Source organism: Stomoxys calcitrans, chromosome 1, assembly GCF_963082655.1.
Source record: "Stomoxys calcitrans chromosome 1, idStoCalc2.1, whole genome shotgun sequence".
Taxonomy (NCBI): Eukaryota; Metazoa; Arthropoda; class Insecta; order Diptera; family Muscidae; genus Stomoxys; species Stomoxys calcitrans.
In genome coordinates this window covers 219,897,028-219,919,983 of record NC_081552.1, presented here as the reverse complement: position 1 = coordinate 219,919,983, position 22,956 = coordinate 219,897,028, and the positions used below count along the sequence as shown (strand labels likewise).

The 22,956-nt window shown below is 39.3% G+C and overlaps 1 protein-coding gene across 2 annotated transcripts; it reads left to right on the top strand.

Moving 5' to 3' along the window:
* The first annotated feature begins 545 nt into the window (after window positions 1-545).
* On the top strand, window positions 546-22,661 carry LOC106087348 (protein suppressor of underreplication). 2 transcript variants are annotated; one of them, XM_013252364.2, is made up of 5 exons: window positions 546-1,225; window positions 1,302-1,752; window positions 11,196-11,395; window positions 11,472-11,650; window positions 15,507-22,661. In XM_013252364.2, the coding sequence occupies exons 2-5, from the start codon at window positions 1,422-1,424 to the stop codon at window positions 18,604-18,606; spliced, it is 3,810 nt and encodes a 1,269-aa protein (XP_013107818.2). In that variant the 5' UTR covers window positions 546-1,225; window positions 1,302-1,421; the 3' UTR covers window positions 18,607-22,661. The 2 variants fall into 2 exon arrangements, with proteins under 2 accessions (XP_013107818.2, XP_059216208.1); XM_059360225.1 differs by lacking the exon at window positions 546-1,225 and having other exon boundaries at window positions 1,298-1,752.
* The last annotated feature ends 295 nt before the right edge of the window (window positions 22,662-22,956 follow it).

The following is a 22,956-nucleotide window of genomic DNA, read 5'->3' as shown; positions in this document are numbered from 1 at the left end:
TGTCAGTTATCAGCTGTTATTTTTAGCTTGCTTTAGAAAAAATGTCTTCCAAAGTCCGCATTTCATCTAGGGTGCAGTTTCGGGTAATCAAATAATCACAAAAAATCCAAAACCTATCGATGACTCGATTTCATAATCGATTATTTGATATTTGGTCCACTAAAAGTCCTCTTTGACTTTTTCACACATTTTGTTTTGTTTTGCTTTCATTGTCCGAGACCAGTCGTATCAACCACGGCAAAATTAAAGAAGCAAAGAAACGATTCTTTTAGAAATTATAATTCAAACGGAAAAGTTTTATAAATAATTAACAAATTTGGGTGAAGTTAAAAAGTATTAACAAATAGTTGCTTCTCGATTATTGCTAAAATCAGTGAAAATTATATGCCAATAAAATTTTCAATGTACTCCCGCCGATAAAAAGAAAATAAAAATGGCGGGAAATGTGCCCACCTCCTACCCATTTACTTACCAGTTGATTTCATTGTGAGAGAGAGAGGAGTGAGTGTGTGCATGGTTGCTCCCACCACCAACACCAACCACAACAAAAACTACATTGCTGTAACATAGCTAGCCCCCAAAAGAAAAAACTGGTACAACAACAAATCAACAAGAAAATCATCATCATCGGCAAGTAATCGTCAAGACGGCGCTGCTGCGGCTATGAGCAGAGCTACCTAACAAAAACAACAAGAAGGCAAACACGTAACAAAGAAGAACAATCAACCACAACGTCTACGTTTAATTTTTCATTTTCTCTCCGCTTTAAAATATATACTTTTGTTCAATGACCTAAATATAAACTTCTGTGCTCTGTGAATTAAGAACTCAAAAATAGCGGTGACTTACAACTTTAGATCTCCAATAAGAAGAATCAACTGAGAATCCCCCCAAAAAGTGTGTGAAGTGAGAGAAGGCTTGGCCATATTTATGTACATATCTACCTATACGTTCAACAGTGAAACAGTGAATATTTAGTAAATATATTAACAAAAGAAAAACTCAAAAAAGAGCCAAGTTGTAAAAGGCCGAAGCACGGAAGCGCATTGAAAATAGAAACTTTTAGAACATTAACTTTGACAACACCACCTCCGGCGCCTCCTCACCACAAGTAGAAACAACAGCTGCAGGACAAATAGAATTTCATGTCGGTTTTTATGACCTACCGCATCAATCAAGAGAACTTAGATACACCCTCATCACTGCTTATTGGTTCCTTTTCCATGTTTGTTATATTTTTCTATTTAAAACTACTCTACATACTGGTGGCCATATATTTATCATTACACTACATTCAATAGCAGCAGCAGCAGCAGTAGTAGCAGCGGCTATAGTGAAATACTTAAGCCTTTTCCAACCACGACGACACCGACGACATTTGGGGACTAACGACCCCCGCTGGGCTTACAAACACACCAATAATGTATCACTTCGTTGCCGATCATCCTCCGGTGGCAGTGCGCTTATCATTTCGCGCCCAAATCCCTGGCCATGTACGTCAATATCTCAAGCAGTTTCAGATTGATGCCTGCATATTTATGCATAACTTTCTGGCAAAGGGCGAACTGTGTGTTTACAACGATGAAAGCGGTTTGGGCAAACAGGCAGCCGTAGCCGTATTGCTGGATGCTGCCTGTGCCAACAGGAAATCACTGATCATAGTGCAGAATGATGAAAACTATGTGCTTGGCTGGGAATTTCACTTTAGTGTCTTGACCAATTGTAATGTGAAAGTCATTAAGGATAATAAAGGTAAGCTTGTTAAATGATTTGATAAAAATGACATCTGTTAATTTTTTCAAGAATTGTCCAGTCCGTGCTGTCACTGTTTTTTTTTTTTTACTCAAGGTTAGCAAATTCTTTATGCTTTGGTCAGCATTTTAAAGTTGCTTTTAGGTTGTATATGCTCAAAAGATCGAGATTTGATTTTTTTGTTTATACATAAATTTTAAAACTTTCATTTTTGGTTTTGTTTTGATACTTCTTTGTTGTTGGGTGCCATTGCTAGCCCTTCACCTTAAGGCCTTAAGTGGTGTATGTAAATATCTGTAGGTTAGCAGATCGCCTTTTTAAAAACCGAACTATAAAGCAAAAAAGAAAAACATTTTAAGTAGAGTCTATAGCCTCAGGGTTTTAGGATCTGCGGGTATGACTTTGAACACGCAAGCTGTTGTTGTTGTAACCAAATTTGTATGTGAAGGTGGCGATCCTCATCATGCTCCTGTAGATAAGCAAGCAAGTCCAAAGTACGGATCGCCGTGGCAACAGGGTGGCCATTGGTTATTTAAAGGCGCCAATAACTCGCCTTGTCATATCGAGCATCATAGGCACCCAGTATTTGTACAAGAGCCGGTGCCGCCCGGCCTCTCACTGAGACTCTCCGTTCGATACCGCTGAGTGTCCGCGACTGCCGTTGTAGCTACTCCATATGGAGCATTACACTATCCGCAACCTGTGGACGCGCCCGGTAGCTTGCAGCTAAGCTTCTCGTAACACAGCTATCCCGTGCCGGGAACATGCATGCAAATCTTTCATAGGGCCAAAGGGCGATGGACCTCTGATTGTCACAAAGTAATCAATATCCCTCTTTCGCATAGCATTTAAAACAGCCGTTCCACATGTAACCGTGGTTTCTTGTTTCGCTTTGATTGGTTGCTGTTATTGTTATAACATTTGCTAGGCGTCCAAAGCAATCTAGTAGAAAGTAGTGTGGGATTGGCCGGACAGTTGAATAGATTGTTGCTTGTCGTTTGTTCCAGGTTAAATATTTAGCAATTCCCATGGCAGCCGGTTGGTCCGATGAAGTCCCAATTGGCAAGGGTTGTCGCCTCAGTATACAACACACTGCTACAGCAACAATGCCAGACCAATAGGGATGTGCTCCCTCATCAGGATAGGTCGTTTCGAGCACGAGAACCGTTCGACGCGAGAATGTCATGGCATTTATTATTTAAAGAAGCCATTAGCTTGGCTTGTTATATTGAGTTTCACAGGAACTCAGTATTTAATCCATTGCCGCCCACCTCTACACTCTATACCACCGATGGGTTACCTATGGACGCAACCTGTAGCTCTGAGTTTCCCATGATAACGATGAACACCACGGAAGTCGGAGCTCAAAGTGCTAACCTGGTTCAGTGGGGATTGAGTCTGCTGCACCTGCCGGAATGTAGTTGAGTAAGAACTACTCTGATGTTCCGATATAGGATATCTTCTTTAGCCACTATGGACGGCGAATGGTCTACGAGAAAAGCATTCTCTTAGTAGCAGTTTACCTCCTCCACTAAAGATTCGTCGTAAATGCTACTTTAGCCTAGCTGGCTCAGTGGGTCAGAAGCGTCGGTGTCTTCGCCTTCTGCGTCCTTGTCGTAGGACTATGTGACCGCTCCGACCTCCGAATATACGCAACGGCAACACACACGTCCCAATATTGCCAGGCCAGTGCCGGGAAGTGTATCTTTCTTGCAATAGAATTGGTCTGCAGGGCAAGATCGACGAGATCGTGAATTTTATGAGTCGGAAGAACATGTTAGTAGCAGCGATCCAGGATAAAAAGCTAACCAACACCTGTAGCCTGCACAGTTATAACGGACACAATGTGCTGCGTTAGGATCGCTTAAGGAATAGAGGTGGGCGATTGGCCTTCGTGGTACACCATTCCGTGCGGTTTAGACCCATCACGCCTGCGCCAGGTGCTAGTGAGCCCCAACATGGAGTGCCTGGCGATAGCAGTCAGGTCCGGTACTGCCAAGTTAGAGCTATACAACGGGTACATACCGCCGGTTGGTAGTTGTGACCCAGTTAATGGCCAAGTTTACAAGCCTGACATAAGTGGGCTACTGTCTGGTCGTAATCGTCTGGTCCAGGACACTTTAATGCGAATCACGGTTCATGGCATTCTCTCCTACGACTAGCAGGGCATTGCTTTGGCAGAGAATATTGAAGGCTCTACCTTTTGCACGGTGAATGAGGATGCCCCCACTAGCATTACGAGGAGTTGCAGCCGCATGCCGTCATTTCTTTGGGATCAGACCACCTCCCCGTAATTCTCACCATCGACCGACCACCCGACTTCATAACCTCAGAGCGCCGGACATTTAACAATCATAAGAAGGCCGATTGGGCCGTCTTCAGAGAGTGCACCAAACGCCGCTTCAGTTAACTGACAACTCCTCGATTTTATTGTGCATCCCGAGAGTGACAGGGCTAGTAGGAGAGTCATTCGTCACATCCGTGATCTCCAAACCGATGGTAAGTCATCGCAATTTACCACGAATGAAGTTACAAATTTCATCAGGGGCCGATATTATACAAGGCTTTGGGTCCCGACGGACCTGGATCTGGATCTACCTGGAGTTTAGTACCTTACAACCGTCCCCAACCTGTCTTTGAATACTCTTATAGTACTCGATGTCTGGAAGATGGTCAGAATGATCCCGCTACTGAAGCCCGGATAGGACCCGAGTTAGGGGGAGTCGTACAGACCGATCTCCCTTTTCTCACCAGTAGCCAAGACGCTTGAGGGACTACTCCTACCGAGCCTCGTTGGAGAATTTCCATTCGCCGAATTTCGAAGACTGCATAGCACAACAACTGCTTGCATGCCATCACCGCACACATATGGCGTGGCTTTAATCAGACCAGACAATTGTGATAGGACGGTTCTCGTGGCACTGGACCTATCGAAGGCATTCGACATGGTCAGATATGCCAAATTATTTGAGGAAATCGCCAATTCGTCCCTCCAGCCAGAGCTGAGTTCGCTGCGTCGCGAAATATCTGTGTGGTCGCCAATCATTTGGGGAATTTAGGAATAAGAAGTCGAAGCACCGTAGAGTGAAACAGGGAGTTGACCATGGCGGGGTGATATCTCGGGCACAGTTTAACTTCTATCTATCCTCCATTCCACCCCCTCCAAACGGCATAGAGATCGTATTATTTGTACGATCATTGCATCAGGCCCATCACCCATTGATGATATCTGCGATAGGTTGAACGTCTAACTCAACGAACTTCTTCACTTCAGATACGCGTGAGATGAATAATTAGCTGAAAGTGATAGTCGATGGAGAAACGATTCCGTCCATCAAGTGTCCCAAAATACAAATTTGACATATCTAGCACATTCTTCCCACATGGCAACAGCAATTTGCGATAAAGTCAAAGGTAGAAACAAGGTCCTCAAGTCACTGGCCGTGCTGCCGGGGTGCTGACAAAGAAGTCTTGTTGACCACGTACAAAGCCATTGGCCGGTCTGTGGTAAGTTATGCAGCGCCAGTGTATCTCTCGTCAGCTTTGTGACACGCAGTGGAATAATATTCAGATCTGTCAGAATACTGCCCTTCGAACTGCGACGGGCCGTCTCCACAGTTCTCATGTGGACCACCTCCATCAGGATACAAAGATCCTACCAGTGCGATGGCATAACTACATGCTGTCTAAGCAATCCCTTCTGGGCTGTTATCGCGGAGACCATCCAAATCATCATCTTGTGGATAGATATCCAACGCCCAGAAGCCTTAAGGTAGATCTGCATGATATGGAGCGTGTGGCTTAGCGCTACAAGAGAGAACCTATAGATAAAGCGGCATATCAAGCGGGTTGGTCTAAACAACATTCACGCAGACACGGTAGCAGATGCGGTGAATAGCTACCGGGTGAATGTGGTCCTTGGAGAACGACCGCCTCCCATTCACCTGTAGAAATTTACCTGCCGCGGCAAACCAGACTAGGTTTGGCTCAATTAAGATTAAAAATAAGATACATTTGAGTTGCCGACAGACCATCTCTGATACTACTGTAGCCAGAGCACGTTTTAAAAGGTATCGGCTACACCTCACTGACACCGACCGGCCGTTGTATTTCGATGCGTGTAACTATGCTATCGTCGTCATACAGCTCGTGGTTCATACGTCGCCTATATTCTCCCAAAACGCAAACTGGTCCATATATTTTACGAAGAATCTTTCTCTCAAATACTCCAAGCACTGCCTCATCTGCTTTCACAAGTACCCATGCTTCAGAACCATATAACAGCACGGGTAGTATCAGTGTCTTGTATAGTGTAATCTTCGTTTGTCGAGAGGTGGCCTTGCTCCTAAACTGCTTACTTAGTCCAAAGTAGCATCTGTTTGCCAGGTTTATTCTTCGCTTTATCTCAAAGCTGATGTCATTCGTTTCGGTGCCGAGGTAGATAAAGTTACTGACTGTCTCAAAGTTGTGGTTCCCAACTTTCTCCATTTTCTTTATCTGCTCGGTTGTGCAAGGCTTTTTGCGAGTTGAATCCATCCATTTAGTCTTATCTTCATTTACTCCCAGACCCATTTTCACTGACTCTCTTTCGATTCTTTCAAAGGCTGCAGTTACTACTTTCGGTGACCGACCTATGATATCGATGTCGTCGTCAAAGGCGAGTAGCATGTGTTCCCTTGTGATTAGTGTGTTATATGTATTCACATCAGCATCTCGTATAATCTTCTCCAGCAGGATATTAAAGATATCACAAGATAGGATGTCTCCTTGCCTGAAACCTCATTTGGTATTAAATGGTTCGGAGAGATTCTTTCCTATTCTTACTGAGGAACGCGTATCAGCAATTGTCATCCTGCAGAGTCTTATTAATTTTGCAGGGATACCAAACTCAGACATTGCTTGAAATACCTTTGAACGTAAAGGAGTATCGAAGGCATGTTGAGTAGTCAACAAAGAGATGGTAGGTGTTGATTTGTCCTTCTCGGGTTTTCCAGGATTTGGCTCAGTGTGAATATCGGGCCCAGGGTGGATTTACCAGCTCCAAAAGGCGCATTGATGGGGCGCCCAATTATCTCATTGACTTTAGGTTTTAATCTTTCACACAGTACGCTCGAGAGTACCTTGTATGCGATGGGCAGGAGACTAATTCCTCTGTAGTTGGCACATTCCGTATGCTGAGGTTCCAATCAACGGATATGCGTTCTTCTAGCCAGATTGCGCAGATGAGCTGATGCACGTCTTTCCATTTCGTTTTTCTTTCTGTGGAATAGACGTTTCTCCTCTCTCCTTTTCTCCCGATACCTCTCCTTCATCTGGCACGTTGCTACTGATTGCAGGGTTGCTCTATATGCCGCATTCTTGGCTTCAGTAGCATCTCGACACTCTTGGCCGTACCATGGGTTTCTTGGAGGAGGCTTCCGGTACCCAAGTACGTATTTCGTGGCATTTTCCATGGAGTAGCCAATGGTTTGCCATTTCGCCATTATATTATGGTAACAAGAAGTGCTTTCATCAAGCAGTTGGGTCAGTCGAGTGGAGTATGCCGCTGCCATCTGTTGTGTTTGCAGCTTTTCAATGTCCAACTTCCGTGCAGTGTCAGATCGTATTTTCTTCGCCATGTTCAAACGGTTGCGAATCTTTGCTGCAACAAGGTAATGGACCGAATTTATATTCCACAGATCGATCGTACATCCAGCATTTAGTTTTTCAAAATTCCTGCCGAGAAGGCACATTGCATCCTGCTCAGTTGATTTCTAGAGTTCCATTCGTTTGGTTATTAATCAAACTGCCTCAACATTGAATATTTACCGCACATATAATTGAAGTACCTCCTAAGACCTCTTAAATTCTCAACAGTTGTTGTTGTAGACACATTTGCAGGTGGAAGTGGCGGTGCTCGCCAACAGTAATTCAACAGTAATTCAGCAAAGTGCTGTGAGTAGGAGTGCTGATAACATTATGTCTTTGCCATAAACATGAATTAATGCCCTTAGCATAAGGCCATGCATACAAGCTAAAGATGAAAAGAGGCCTGGCTGCCATTTATAAAATGCATTTTGTCATTAATGAAACTATGATTTTTACAGAGATAACGTAAACTAATCAAGTTTTTTGCTGAACATTTGTTCCTTAAGTCAAACACAGAAAATTTTCTTCCAGCACTGTGGTCTTGTATGTTACGTATCTTCTCCAATTTCAAATACAATGGGTAAAGATGTGTTTTTGAGGCTAATCTTTACATCAATGTTTGGCAAGTGTAGATTGGGTCTAAGTAGTGAAACAAGATTGACAATGGTTAGCTTTTCTAATCAATTAGCAATTGACACCATCCAGGCACGTATTAGTTCTTTAAAGGTGTTGTGAGTTTTTCAGGTAATTTAATAAATATTTAATAGCTAGTTAACGACAATTCCATGCACACACTCTTGTACCGTCAACTTTTCTTGTAATTTGTATCCCTTGCAATACAGGTAAAGAATTGATAGAAATTGCCATTGGATAGCAATAATAGGCAGGTAGTGGTCTAATATTGAGTGGTTCCCATTTAGTAATGAAAGTAATTACCATGCGTAAAAGTATTCATGCTATATATTGGGTTGCCCAAAAAGTAATTGCGGATTTTTCATATAGTCGGCGTTGACAAATTTTTTCGCAGCTTGTGACTCTGTAATTGCATTCTTTCTTCTGTCAGTTATCAGCTGTTACTTTTAGCTTGCTTTAGGAAAAAGGGTGTAAAAAAGTATATTTGATTAAAGTTCATTCTAAGTTTTTTTTAAAAATGCATTTACTTTCTTTTAAAAAATCCGCAATTACTTTTTGGGCAACCCAATATTTACAATGCTTGCTATATATTAACACGATTGGTATTTTATTTTTAGATTTTGCCATGTGTTGAGTTAAACCACATTTATGTATACAGACCCTAACAGTTAGCGATAAAATATTGTTGAGATTTGCCACATTCACATTTAAAATGGACAAAAAGGATTTGAACTGATAATTATGTTATGAGAACTATTTAGCTTGGCATGTTCAGAATCATAGGTCTGCTCGCGTACTTTTCCAGTAAAAATGTGCAGGAGTACGCACAGCCTTAAGTCTTTGAATTAAACAGTTGTTTTTCATAAAGCAGCAGGTCGATGCTGCAAATTTCTACTGGGAAAAAACCTCAAGTAAAAAATTGCAAGCTCTCCACTGCTAAACTCTTAAAATTTAGCTTTCTTTCACGCATTCTGCCGCTCTCTTCTGCTGGCAAATAAGGTACACGAAAGACTTTCAGTAACAATTTAGACAAATTTGCAAAAATATTTGAGTACACGAATACACATAATGTGCCTTATCGTTATATCTTACAACCAACCAGGGACGTAGCCAAGGGAGGGGGGTGCCTCGTGCCCGGAAAAAAATTTCATTAACATTTGTTATAATGCAAAAATTTCATATTTAAAATATACAACAAAGACAACATTTTGCTGAGGCCAGGGCCGTCTTAAAATTGTTTTTCTTAAGGAGAAAATTTGTAATAAATTTCTTAGTAAAACCAAAATTTTAATGAATTTTTTTCTAAAAATATTTTTTAATGATATTTTTCTAGAGACAAAATTTCAGCGTAATATTCTCTTATAATAAAACTTCAGCACGGGCCGGACTCCCCTAAAAATAGTTTTTTTTAAGACAAAATTTCTTTAAAATTTTTTCTAAAGACAAAATTTCTTTAAAACTTTTTCTAAAGACAAAATTTCTTTAAAATTTTTTCTAAAGACAAAATTTCTTTAAAATTTTTTCTAAACACAAAAGGTTTATAAAAAAAAATGTATTAAATTTTTTCTAAAAACTACATTTTAATGTAATGTTTTAAGGATTAACATTCAGCGAAAAACTCTGTACAGACAACCCAACCACGAGATTATTTTTTTAAACCAAAATTTAAATTTTGCATTAATATTTGTAAAGTCTTTTTCTTATGCTCATCCGTCCCAAACAATATTTTCCTAACAATTTTTTTATAGACAAATTTCAATAAATATTTTTAAAGACAAAATTGTAACCCATTAAGCTTGACCCTCAATTCAGTTATCGGATTTTTATCAAATTTTAGCTCTATATATAAAAACGCGTGATTGACTGATTGGCTTACAGACTGTTCGACTCCCAGCCCAAACGGCTAAAGCTAGAGTCATGAAATTTGGCACGAATGTGAGTCATAGGCGCGCGATAAGACGGGTTTTTGTGATATTCGTACGTTTAGGTACTAAAAAGTACGAAATGGGAAGCCAGCGCTGAAAATTTTTTCTGATGGTCTCGCCAGGATTCGAACCTAGGTGTTCAGCGCCATAGGCGGACATGCTAACCTCTGTGCTACGGTGGCCTTCGTTTGCAACACATCGAAATATCAATGTCCGACCCTATAAAGTATATATATTCTTGATCAGCGTAAAAATCTAAGACGATCTTGCCATGTCCGCCTGTCTGTTGAAATTACGCTACAGTTTTTAAAAAGGGAGATATTGAGCTGAAACTTTGCACAGATTCTTTTTTTTGTCCATAAGCAGGTTAATTTCGTAGATGGACTTTATCAGACTATATCTTGATATAGCCCCCATATAGACCGATCCGCCGATTTGGGGTCTTAGGCCCATAAAAGCTACATTTATTATCCGAGTTTGCAAATTTGGACAATGAGTTGTGTTAGGCCCTTCGACATCTTTCTTCAATTTGGCCCAGATCGGTCTAGATTTGGATATAGATGCCATATAGACCTATCTCTCGATTTAAGGTCTTGAACCCATAAAAGGCGCATTTATCGTCCAATTTTGTCAAAATTTGGGACAGTGAGTTGTGTTAGGCCCTTCGACGTCCTTCTTCAATTTGGCCCAGATCTGTCCAGATTTGGATATAGCTGCCATATAGACCATTCTCTCGATTTAAGGTTTTGGGCCCATAAAAGCCGCATTTATTGTCCACTGTCGCCGAAATTTGGGACAGTGATTTATGTTAGGCCCTTCGAGATCCATCTTCAGTTTGCCTCAGATCGGTCCAGATTTGGATATAGCTGTCATATAAACCGATCTCTCGATTTAAGGTTTTGGGCCCATAAAAGGTGCATTTATTGTCCGATTTCGCCGAAATTTGGGACAGTGAGTTGTGTTGGGCTCTTCGACATTTTTCTGCATCGTGGGCCAAATCAGTCCAGATTTGGATATAGCTGTCATATAGACAGATATCACGATCCTATTTCACTGAAATTTGACACAGTGACCTATGTTAGGCTTTGTGTCATATATGGTTCAGATCGGTTTATTTTTAGATGTAGCTACTAAAAAGGCCAATATTTTGTTATACACAATTTAGTGTAGCATATCAAAAGGTTGGCATTGACCGACTTTAGCCCGTCCTTACTTGTTTATACATTTATTTATTGATTTTTTTCTTATTTTTTCCAGATTCAATAGATTCTCCCCACAACGTTTACATTGCCAAATGGAGTACGCTAAGGGCTTTGGACGATTTGAGTAAATTCGATTTTGATTATGTCATTGTCGATAATCGTGGGCAAATGTTAAATAATACCTTCTGCATGTCAATGCTGTTGAAATACTATGAACGCAAAGTTAATATATTGATCTCAAGTGTTGATATAACTGTGAGTACAACTTGCACAATATGGACTTTATTTGCCGAAGAACTTATATCTAAATTTTTGATTTGTTCTATTTCAGAGCGATTTAAAATTACTTCATAACATTTTAAAACTGGGAGGACGCTTGGAACCTCGATATTCAAATTTTAAACAATTCGAAGAGAAATTTAAATTACCCGATGCCAAGGAGCTGACATACAAAAGGGTCGACTTGGAAGAGTATTTTTTGAAAAGAGAACGATTGGCGGATTACTGCAAGTAAGTACAAAAGAAAACCTTCCCTTTTTTCGGTTTTTGTTTCAAATATATAAATAAATCTCTTAACAATGAGTTAGAAAAGGGGTAACGATTTTTGAACTAAATGCTTTTGGAAATTTGGAAACTATAGAGCCAAGTATATGTATCGCAAGAAGGATATATCCCGCCATAAATTGCCCAGAACAACTGATCTGAACAGATGTAGACATGTTTTTGTCAGCACCAATCGTTTCGAGGGATGTCATGTTTGGAACACGGTTGAGTCTTGCATGTCCTCTTCGATACTGAATAGATTGACTGGGCAAACCGTCTCCGTATGTTGTGTTTTAGTAGCCACATTTGTACGTGGAGTTTGTGATCCACGTCAAGTTCATAGATGAGCAAACCGTGCGCGGCGAAAAGTTATGGCCATTGATTATTAAAAGGCGCCAATAACTCGCCTTGTCATCACGAGTAACACAGGCACTCAGTATTTAAGTAATAGCCGTAGGCTCCTGGCCTCTCAACTTGTCCGCAACTGTAATTGCAGCTATTCCGTATACGAAGCATTCCAGTGTCCGCAACTTGTGGACGGTAGCTCTCAGCTAAGGTTCTCGTGATGGGGATGAACACTACACAAATCGGATTTCAAAGATCCAAACCGTACACAGAAAAAATATCTCGAAAAATTTTTCAATTAAAAATTTAATTGAAAGTTAAAATATTTTCAATTAAGAAATTAATTGAATCAATCATTTTTTTTAATTGAATTCCTTTTTTTCAATTGCGATCGTGATTGAAATTTAGCTTCTTGTAATGAGAATGAATACCACACAAATCGGAGGTCAAAGTTCCTACCCGTACACAGAAAAAATATCTCGAATTTTATTTTCAATTAAAAATTTAATTAAAAATAAAAATGTTTTCAACTAAAAAATTAATTGATTCAATCATTTTTTTAATTGAACCTGATTTTTTTCAATTACCATCGTGATTGAAATTAATTAATTCAATAATTTTTTTAATTGAATCTAAACTCTTTTTTCAATTACGATTGGTATTGAAATTGTTGCCATTTTCAATTAAAAAATTAATACATTCAATAATTTTATAATTGAATCTTACTGAATCTCACATAAAATTCAGAAAAAATGCATTAAATCTTTATTTGAATCGATAGTTCGGTCCATATATTGTAATTTGAAGATTATTTCATGTAAATCTTGAGCGTGAGTGCGCCTCAAATGGTCCATCCGCTTAGTTCAATTTTGCTATATTCTGGACAAAAAAAAGTTGGATATCATTTCACGATAGCGCTCACCATTCACAGTTACGTTACGATTCGCATCATCTTTGAAGAAGTACGGTCCAATTATGCCACCAGCCCATAAACCGCTCCAAGCTGTGACTTTTTTGGGATGCTTTGGTGGCTCTTGCAATGCTTCTGGCTGATCTTCACTCCAAAATCGACAGTTCGGCTTATTTACGTACCCATTGAGCCAAAAATAAGCTTCGTCGCTGAAGAAGCGCGCGATGAACTTTCTTAATAGAGCATGTATTTTGATAATAAAATTCAATGTAAGCGTTGTTCGTTTGTTCGTTTGTAAGAAGAATCATGGTTAAATTATAGACCAAACTGAAGATGTTTGACATTGAAACAAAATAGGAAACTTACGTGAGCTGTTTAAATCAGTGTTGCCAAAAAGATAATAGCTAAAAAATCACCCTTTATAAATGTGATTGAAATTCTTATCTTTTTTCATTAAACAATAACGGCCTAAGTTACTAAATTTGTATTCTTTTTGTCACTCGATTCGTTCGCAAATTCATTGAAAACAGCTGATTTTATAATGGGAAAACAGCTGTTTTCATTGTAATTTAATTGATCCAATTAAAAAATTAATTTCATATTTCGAAAATTTCAATCATTTTTTTTAATTGGACCAATTAAAAAAAATTAATTGAAAATTTCAATAATTTTTTTTAATTGGACAAATTAAAAAATTAATTGAATACTTAAAAAATTTTCAATCATTTTTTTTATTGGAAAGCTAAAATGAAAATTAAAAAAATTAATTGAAAATTTCAATAATTTTTTTAATTGGATCAATTGGATAATCAATCAAATTGATTGGAAATTGGAAATCAAATTAATCAAAAAAAAAATTAATTGAAAAATTTTCAATAATTTTTTTTTTTTTGAAAATTTTTTAAATCACCTTTTTCAATTAACTTCGTGATTGAAACCGATTTTCATTTTTTCTGTGTACGGTGCGCATTGTTATTCTGTGCCGGACCGCTTTGTTATTCTTCAGCCATATTGCGGGTAGCTTTAAGTTCATACTGAGGCGGCAGCCCTTGTCGATGAAGGAATTCATCGGGTCTATCCGGTACGTCCAACCGGCTGCCATGGAATTGAACGGTCTACACTTAATACTGGGTTCTAGGGCGGTGAAAACGTTATTACCACAGCATATTTTAACTTTACATCTCAACATTTCAGAATGTACCTCTACCAAAGCCCCTCACTTAATTATACCCTCCATAGGATGGGGATATACTAATTTCGTTATTCTGTTTGTAACACCTCGAAATATGCGTCTAATACCCCATAAAGCATATATATTCTTGATCGTCATGACAATTTAAGTCGATCTAACCATGTCCGTCCGTCTGTCTGTGGAAAGCACGCTTACTTTCCAATGAGTAAAGCTAGCCGCTTGAAATTTTGCACAAATACTTTTTATTGGGGTAGGTCGATTGGTAGATTGTAAATGGGCCAATCGGTCCTGTTTTGATATAACTGCCATATAAACCGATCTTGGGTCTTGACTTCTTGAGCCTCTAGAGGGCGCATTTCTCGTCCGATTTGACTGAAATTTTGCACGTAGTGTTTTGGTATCACTTCCAACAACTGTGCTAAGTATGGTTGAAATCGGTTCATGACCTGATAGAGCTGCCATATAAACCGATCTTGGGTCTTGACTTCTTGAGCTTCTAAAGGGCGCATTTCTCGTCCGATTTGACTGAAATTTTACATGAGATGTTTTGTTAAGACAACTGTGTTAAGTATGGTTCAAATCGGTCTATAACCTGGTATAGCTGTCATATAAACCGATATTGGATCTTGACTTCTTGAGCCGCTAGAGGGCGCAATTCTCATCCGATTTGGCGAAAATTTTGCATGAGATGTTTTGTTATGACTTGCAACAGCTGTGTGAAGTATGGTTTAAATCGGTCTATAACCTGGTATAGCTGCCATATAAACCGATCTTGGATCTTGATTTCTTGAGCCGCTGGAGGGCGCAATTCTCATCCGATTTGGCTGAACTGTTGTGTGAGGTGTTTTGTTATGACTTCCAACAACTATGCTTTGTATGGCGCAGATCGGTATATAACCTGATATAGCTGCCGTTTAAACCGATTTGGAATCTTGACTTATTGAGCCTCTAGTTGTTTATTATAATATTCCGATTCCTGTCTACTTCAAACCACTTTAGCGTTTTTTAGACCTTTTCCATTAATATTTTTTCATTGCTACTGGGCTATTCATTGCTTCAAAAGCATTTAGCCATTTTTGCTCACACAAGGATTGGTTTGTGAAGCCCTTTAAATTTTGTGTTGCAGTAATTTTTTCAGATTTGTGTCTGGAGATTTTCAGCGTCCATGCTTTGTCAGACCACACGTTTCCAGCAATATTAAGAACGGGTGCAAATCATTATCTTTATTGACACAAATAATGCTTGCACTTCGCCTCCGCCTCCGACTAAATGCCAACCTGTGCCACCATAGCAAATAGGTTGGCAAGGCCGCCTAATGCGCCAAATGACTCATTTTGTCCACTATTTGTTCACATCCTACTTGACTTTATTTACAGAAACTTTCGTCTTAGGCGCTACTGTCATCAGTACGAACAACATCTGCCTTTGGTTCCAGCTGATCGGTACAAAATTAACTTGGATATATTTCGAGAAAAACAGAATGCCACCAACTCAGAGAGCAGTAGTGTAGAGATTGCCACACAAAATCGTCCAGATGAAAGGGTGCGGGATACACAAGAGTTGTTCGAAGAATACTGTCGGCAGAGGAGAAAGCAACAAGAACTGGAAAAGCTGAAACAGCAAAAGCAACAAAGGGAGCAGGAGCACCAGCAATTACAAAAAATGATGGAGGAGCGGGAAAAACAACAAAAGGAACGTGAAATGCAAGATGTCTTAAATTTGGATGACGAAGTGGCTTTTATAAATGAGACTCCTCCGATTGTAGCGCCAGACAAACAAACCGGCACCAGAGATAATTCCGATGAGGCCATTGTTATGTCTCCCTTATTGTTGGTCTCCGACTCTGAGGACACAAATGATGTGCCAGAAATTTGTAACGATCCCACTGATGATGACAACATTGTGGATTTGTCAAGTGATGACGAAGAAAATGAAGATAATGATGTAGAGGATGATAATGAGGGGGCAAGTCAAACTTCGGAAAAAGAAAAAGATGAGGCGGGAACTGAAAATGTGGAAAAGGAAAGACATACTGTCAAAAAGAAGGAAAGAAAGAAAAAGTTAACTGAACACGATAGACTGAAAGCGGATGTTGCTACAAATCTTAAGTTTCAAAATGAAACCACACCCAAACGACGTACCCGAAATGCTGAGGAGAATCCACGTTTGGTGAGTGGCAAGAAGCGAGGCAATGTGGAAAACATTAAGGTTACACCAAAAAGCAAGGACATGAGAAAACAGCAGCCATCCAAGGAAGTAGTGGCAAGGAAAAACGATATCCCTTTAAAGTCGAATAAAAACAATGACAAGGATAACACTGCCAACAAAACTCCCACTTTGGGAAAAACTAATATGAGCGGCGAAAAAGACAAATCCTCTCAAAAGGAAACAAGTGCAAAGAGACTTAGGACAGTACAAAACCCTCAAAAGGGTGAAGAAAAGGAAAACACTGCATCAACACCTCGCGAGTCAAGAACCAGCAGGAGAAGTGATCAAGCTCCCGAGAAAGAAAACACCAATACCAGTAGTACACCCTTGTCAACGAGGCCCAAGAAAAGCCATGTTAATAGAAATGACAGTCCTGGCGATAAAAATAAGGCAACAACTACGCCGACAACGCCGATAACGCCGAATATGGTTATAAAAACGGAGCCTCTCGAGGATTATACTCCACAAAGCAGGCGTTCGCTTCCCACAAAGGATCTCACCAACACCTTGCAGCGCATTAAACGAGAGCTCAATGTTGAACATGTGGTAATGCACAACCGTGAGACGCGTAGTGCCAAGCGTTCAACACGTTCCGCTGGTAGCAGCGGTAGAAATATGAATGCAGTCAAAAACTCATTGTTTAGCAATGATAAACCCAAGCATAAGAAAACCACAACACCCAACAAAGGAGGTGAGGAGGGAAAACGTCAAACTACACCGCAGTCGAAAAGTTCAAAACCTTCCAACGCAGATGTCAATGTTAATGATACCCAAGCCCCGGTAATTTCAATGACTTGTTCGCAGGATTACGATCCCATACAATGTGCCCAGCGTCTAAGTGATGTCAGCGCCCGCGAAAACAATACCCAAAAGAAACGGGCGGACTTTTTAATACCAGCTACACCAATATCCACAAGAAACTCTCTAATTCCGTCTTCAATAATGTCTAGCAGCAGTTTCTTTGGAGACTCGGAGGTGATATTTGTTCCTCCCACACCACCTGTTGATAAAGCATCCGGAAAAAAGACGACAAAAGACAAAAAGACTGATGATGTTATAGTGGTTTCAGGATCCGATACCGATAGCTCATCCATGAATTTAACCGCGGCCACCAGTCGTCGCACCAGAGCTTTAAAGCCTAGACGAGCAGCGGCACAAAATCAAAGCGAGGACTCGAATAGTAAGGTACCAACATTTTCGCAACTTTTGGCCCAACACAATACCCGAACCAGCGCTAAATCGCCAGATCTCTTCAGCAATTGCTCAGATTTGGCCCAACAACTGCCATGCTCACAGAATGCCAATACAGAGGAAACAAATGCCCCATTTGAAGGTTTCAAGATATTCGGTTCGGAGGTTAAACAATTGCAGCAACATTATGCTTTGACCACTCAAAAAACACAGAATGCAGGCAGTAGTAGCAACCACAATAAAAGCAACAACAGTGGCAAGAAATCCTACAGGGATCGCAGCTGTTTGGATATTTTGGAGAACATGTTTGAGCCCCCAAATAAGAAGCAAAAAACCAAAGGAACAGCGACAAGCAGTGAGGGCAATGATGCTGCTGCCAAGCCTAGCACTGCTGCTGCCTCTGCCATGGCGGAAACGAACAACTCCAGCTCTCCCTCTAGAAGAAACAAACAAAAGACCAAAGTGCAGGGTCCCATAGTGCCCAATCATCCCCTAGAAGCCATAGCGGAAGCCCATAAAGCCTTAAAGGAGAGACAGCGTAGTCGTTCCATTGCCTCTTCGTCCGTGCTGGAGGATGAAATCTTTGAGATAACCAATAATGGCACCTTTGGCAGTGTTATGCGTCTGCACTCGAATGGCGAAATATCGCCAGTGCATCAAGCACAGAAATCTACACAAAATAATAAAATAACAAAATATTTTCAGGGAGGTTTAACACAAACTCTTACAGGTTCCCAGGAGGACAGTGGCAATAACTCAGAGGCAGGTACTCCGAGTAAGCAGAGCAAACAACAACAACAACAGCAGCAGCCGCAGCAGCAACCAACGCAGCAACAGCAACAAATGACCAGTAAGAAATCACCCAAACCCAAATGTAATCCAACACAGGTAACAAAATTAACCAAATGGTTTACTAAGAACTCACCCTCGAAACACCAACAACAGCAGCAACAGATGACACAAGTTGCAAGTAGCAAAAGTAATGCTGCTGCTGCTGCCGCCTCATCGCCCTCGGCCAAAAGAAATTTGAAAAGACGCCGCTTAGACCTGACAAGGGCAGGCGACGAAAGTGACTGAAAATCACTTTTTTTAAAAACACATTTTTTTATTATTATTTTTTTTATTAATTTTAATTGTTACTTTTTCGAAAGTAATTTTAGTTAGTCACTGTAATTTTTCTAAATTAATTAATCTTTACCCTTTGGTAAGGCACCATCTCCTGCTCATTTGTTTTAATGGAAAAGAAAAAGTTTCTGGATTGTTGTTTCTTAGGAAATTTCAACTCCTTTCCGTTTGGCTTAAGGTTATTTTTCATAATATTTAATACAAGAAATCTTGTACTGACCAAATTGAATTAAAGTACAAATTTCAAAATACACCCAACACTTTATGAATACGGTTAAGAGTTATAGAGTTAATAGTACGATTGGAATTCATTATTCAAAATGTTTTAATTATATTTAAATTTTAAATGCTTTACGAATGGATGGGATCCAATTTTAATGCCGCAAAGTCTGCTTTAAATCTTCTGTAATGTGCGACTAGGTATAGTTTTTTTATTACAATTTCTTTTATTTTTAAATGTTTATAATATTTTATCTTGTTTTTTTTTCGAATATGGAAAATACAGTTTTTTTTATTTTGTCACTTTGCTAAAAGCAAAAATTTTTAGATATTTATGCCCATATTCAAAAAACTTAATGCAGCAGTAGGTTTGTTTCACAGATTTTCTTTATAGAACTGTCAAATAAACCTTCCTTTAATCTGCTTTAGTTTTGTGAATACCGATGTTAAAGTTTAAGCAAAATTCGCATAGTTAAATTGGCTATGGTTATCCCCTCACTAATGCTAATAACGATTCTCACCATACGGCTCTTGACAACTGTGCCCTACGACAATCGAGCAGCTAGAGCGAATTGGGGCTATGCTGAAACACGAGAGAGGTGCTGAATGTCAGGCCCGATCTCATGCCTTTGTACCTTTAGGTTAGGTTGGATGGAGATGATACCAATTCATCGCCTTTTTATCCTCTCGCTCGCTGAGGCCCTCATATTACCATTGTGATTCTTCAGTCTTCTCTCTACTTTAGCCGCTAGTTTTCCACCAAGTTCCATCTTCTCTGCTTAAAAAATGTCAAAACACTTTCTTATACCATTTACATGCCGGCATGAAGTCCTTGAGTTGATCTGGATTCATCACTCTTAGCTTCTTTATTGCCTGAGAGAAGAAAGATCCAAGCATCCTATTTCTTGTATTTGAAATATTCCGTTTAGATCGTAAATCCCAAAACCTCTTCTGCTCTCTTCTTCATCATCTCTTCTTCATCTTCAGCGTTATTCCAGCGATTAAACCATCTTTCCTACACATATTTGCATTTGTATTTTGTATTTAACTTTTGTTTTTTCTTTGGGACACTCTAATTCGTCAATCTTCTCTATCCTTAAACCGCTAGTTTTCCACCAAGTCCCTTCTCTTCTGCTCTAAAAAGTCAAAACACTTTCTCATACCATTTAGATGCCAGCATGAAGTCCTTGAGTTGATCTGGATTCACCACTCTTAGGCCCTCTATTGCCTGAGAGAAGAAAGATCCAAACATTCTATTTCTTCTATGATTGAAATATTGCGTTTAGATCGTAGATCTTCTGCTCACAACCTTCCTCGTTATTCTAGCGATTAAACCATCTTTCCTACACATATAGTTACCGAAACCAAAGGCATTAGGCTGTCCCAAAAAAAAAAAAAACAAAAGTTATTTTTTTGACACGCATTCATTTTCCACAACCTTTTTTCCCTTTGACCCAATAAACCAAATACGAAATATTATGGCGATCGGTTAAATATGACCCATGTCGACACGACATCCACAGTTGGATGTGGTACTTTTTACAGTATCCTGTTGAGAATTTTAGGTCCTAGCATGAAATTCGTGGCAAAACTGTATTTTATACCCCCTATTTTTAACCCCAGGAACCCGAATATGAAGTCCGTTTTTGGAGCTCGGGCCCGTTGACTCCCCTAGGGGCCAAAACCCCCCTTGGGGGTAAGATGTCCAACCTAGGTATTATGGGCATCAAATGATTAAATGATGAATGAGATATTGATTAGTAAATTACGAATATGCAATAAAATGTCAAAAATGATGACCCGGGAAAGACCTATGGGGTCTTGAGAATTATTATTTTAATTGTTCTTATTTTAAATAAAACTATATTTGCGTTCCAAAGTTGGAAAAATTTATCCATTTCCAACAGTAGGAAATAGACAAAAGTATTTAAAATAAAACTCTATTTGCCTATCAAAGTTGGACAAATTTGACAGCCTTCGGTCGGGTTTGAGATTATCTCCTCATCCATATATCCAACAGTAGGAAATATACAAAAGTATTTAAAATAAAACTCTATTTGCCTACCAAAGTTGGACAAATTTGACGGCCTTCTGTCGGGTTTGAGATTTTCTCCTCCTCCAGAAGTCCAACAGTGGCAAAAGTATTTTAAATAAAATAAGCGCGATTTTTTTGTAATTTTTCATTTTTTTTTTGTAAATTTGTATGTGTTTTAATTTAGAGCTTAATTTTTTGCATATTCGTAATCTTTTCGTTCAAACCTTTAATTTGATACCCATATTGCCTAGGTTTAAGAGGGTTCCAAATTCTCGAGACCCCGCAGGTCCATCCCGGGTCAAAAGTTTGGACCTTTGTTTGCATATTCGTAATCTACTAATTACTACCTTTCATTATACCCTCCACCATAGGATGGGGGTATACTAATTTCGTCATTCTATTTGTAACACCTCGAAATATGCGTCTAAGATCCCATAAAGTATATATATATTCTTGATCGTCATGTCATTTTAGGTCGATCCATGTCCGTCCGTCTGTCTGTCGAAAGCACGCTAACTTTCGAAGAAGTAAAGCAAGCCGCTTGAAATTTTGCACAAACACTTTTTATTAGTGTAGGTCGGTTGGGATTGTAAATGGGCCAAATTGGTCCATGTTTTGATATAGCTGCCATATAAACTGATCTTGGATCTTGACTTCTTGAGCCTCTAGAGGGCGCAATTCTCGTCCGATTTGACTGAAATTTTGCACGTGGTGTTTTGGTATCACTTCCAACAACTGTGCTAAGGATGATTCAAATCGGTTAATAATCTGGTATAGCTGTCATATAAACCGATCTTGGCTCTTGATTTCTCGAGTCTATAGAGCGCGCAATTTTCATCCGATTTCGCTGAAATTTTGTACAACGGCTTCTCTCATGACCTTCAACATACGTGTCTAATATGGTCTGAATCGATCAATAGCTTGATACAGCTCCCATATAAACCTTTCTCCCGATTTTGCTTCTTGAACCCCGACAAGGCGTAATTCTTATCCGAATGGATCATATTCGGGTTCCTGGGGTCAAAATTAGAGGGTATGCAAAAAATTAGATTTTTTTTGCGAATTACCCCGTAAAATACAGTTTAGCTAAATTCGTAAACAAAGTACACATTTGTATGACATTTATGGTTATTACATGAACTCCACCCTAGGCCACAACAGTGGATGTGGAACAGAGCACTATTCGACTTAAAAATTCCTCCCGACATGACATTTATGGTTATAACATGAACTCCACCATGAGCCACAACAGTGGATGTGGTCCAAAGCACGATGCGACTTAAAAATTCCTCCCGATTCGATTAAGCCGTGTCCGTCTGTTTCTGTGCCGTTTGTCTGTCTGCCTTTTTTGCAATCAAAGCTTAGATCGCATTTGTTACCCATCATAACAGATGCCACATATCACTTTTTTACCCCAAAGATATGAATTTTGGTAAAAATCGGTTCAGGACTAGATAAAGTTTCCTTGTTATTCGTTTAATTGTTATTCGATTAGTCGATCAATCGATCGGTTCAGAATCAGATATAAACCCCGTTTACACTGCTCATTAAATCCGGATTTAAGGCTCTCGTCAGCTGATTTTATAAAGGGAAACAGATGATCGAGCCACTAAATCCGGACTTAAAGAGCAGTGTAAACGGGGTTACAGTTTCCTTTTATATTAGGGTGAACACTCGATTCATTGTTATTCGATTAATCGATTATTCGTGAATTTATCAAATAATCTACAAATTTAAAATAAAATATTTTCAAATAAACAAATAACCGAATCATTAAGAACGATTTATCGTTTTACTGTTAAAAAAAGATTTAAAACATATGAATTGTGTCATTTGTCTCCATTTTTCGCTCTTTTAGGCCCTACTTGGGAAAAATTTCAATCAATTGAAATGAGAATTTTATGCTCTAGTTCAGAGAGGAAAATCAAACAAATTGGATCCACTTGCTCTATTTACAAATCAAATCGACATACATACAGTGACACCGATATGTCTACATACCTTTTCAAAAAATAGCAGTTACAGAAAATTACAACAACAGAGATAGG

What these genes read in the sequence shown, in the direction of transcription:
- LOC106087348 (XM_013252364.2), top strand. Translation starts at nt 1,422, where the DNA reads ATGTATCACTTCGTTGCCGATCATCCTCCGGTGGCAGTGCGCTTATCA. An exon ending in AGTCATTAAGGATAATAAAG is followed by an intron (nt 1,753 to 11,195) that starts GTAAGCTTGTTA and finishes TATTTTTTCCAG; the next exon opens with ATTCAATAGATTCTCCCCAC. An exon ending in CGATTGGCGGATTACTGCAA is followed by an intron (nt 11,651 to 15,506) that starts GTAAGTACAAAA and finishes CTTTATTTACAG; the next exon opens with AAACTTTCGTCTTAGGCGCT.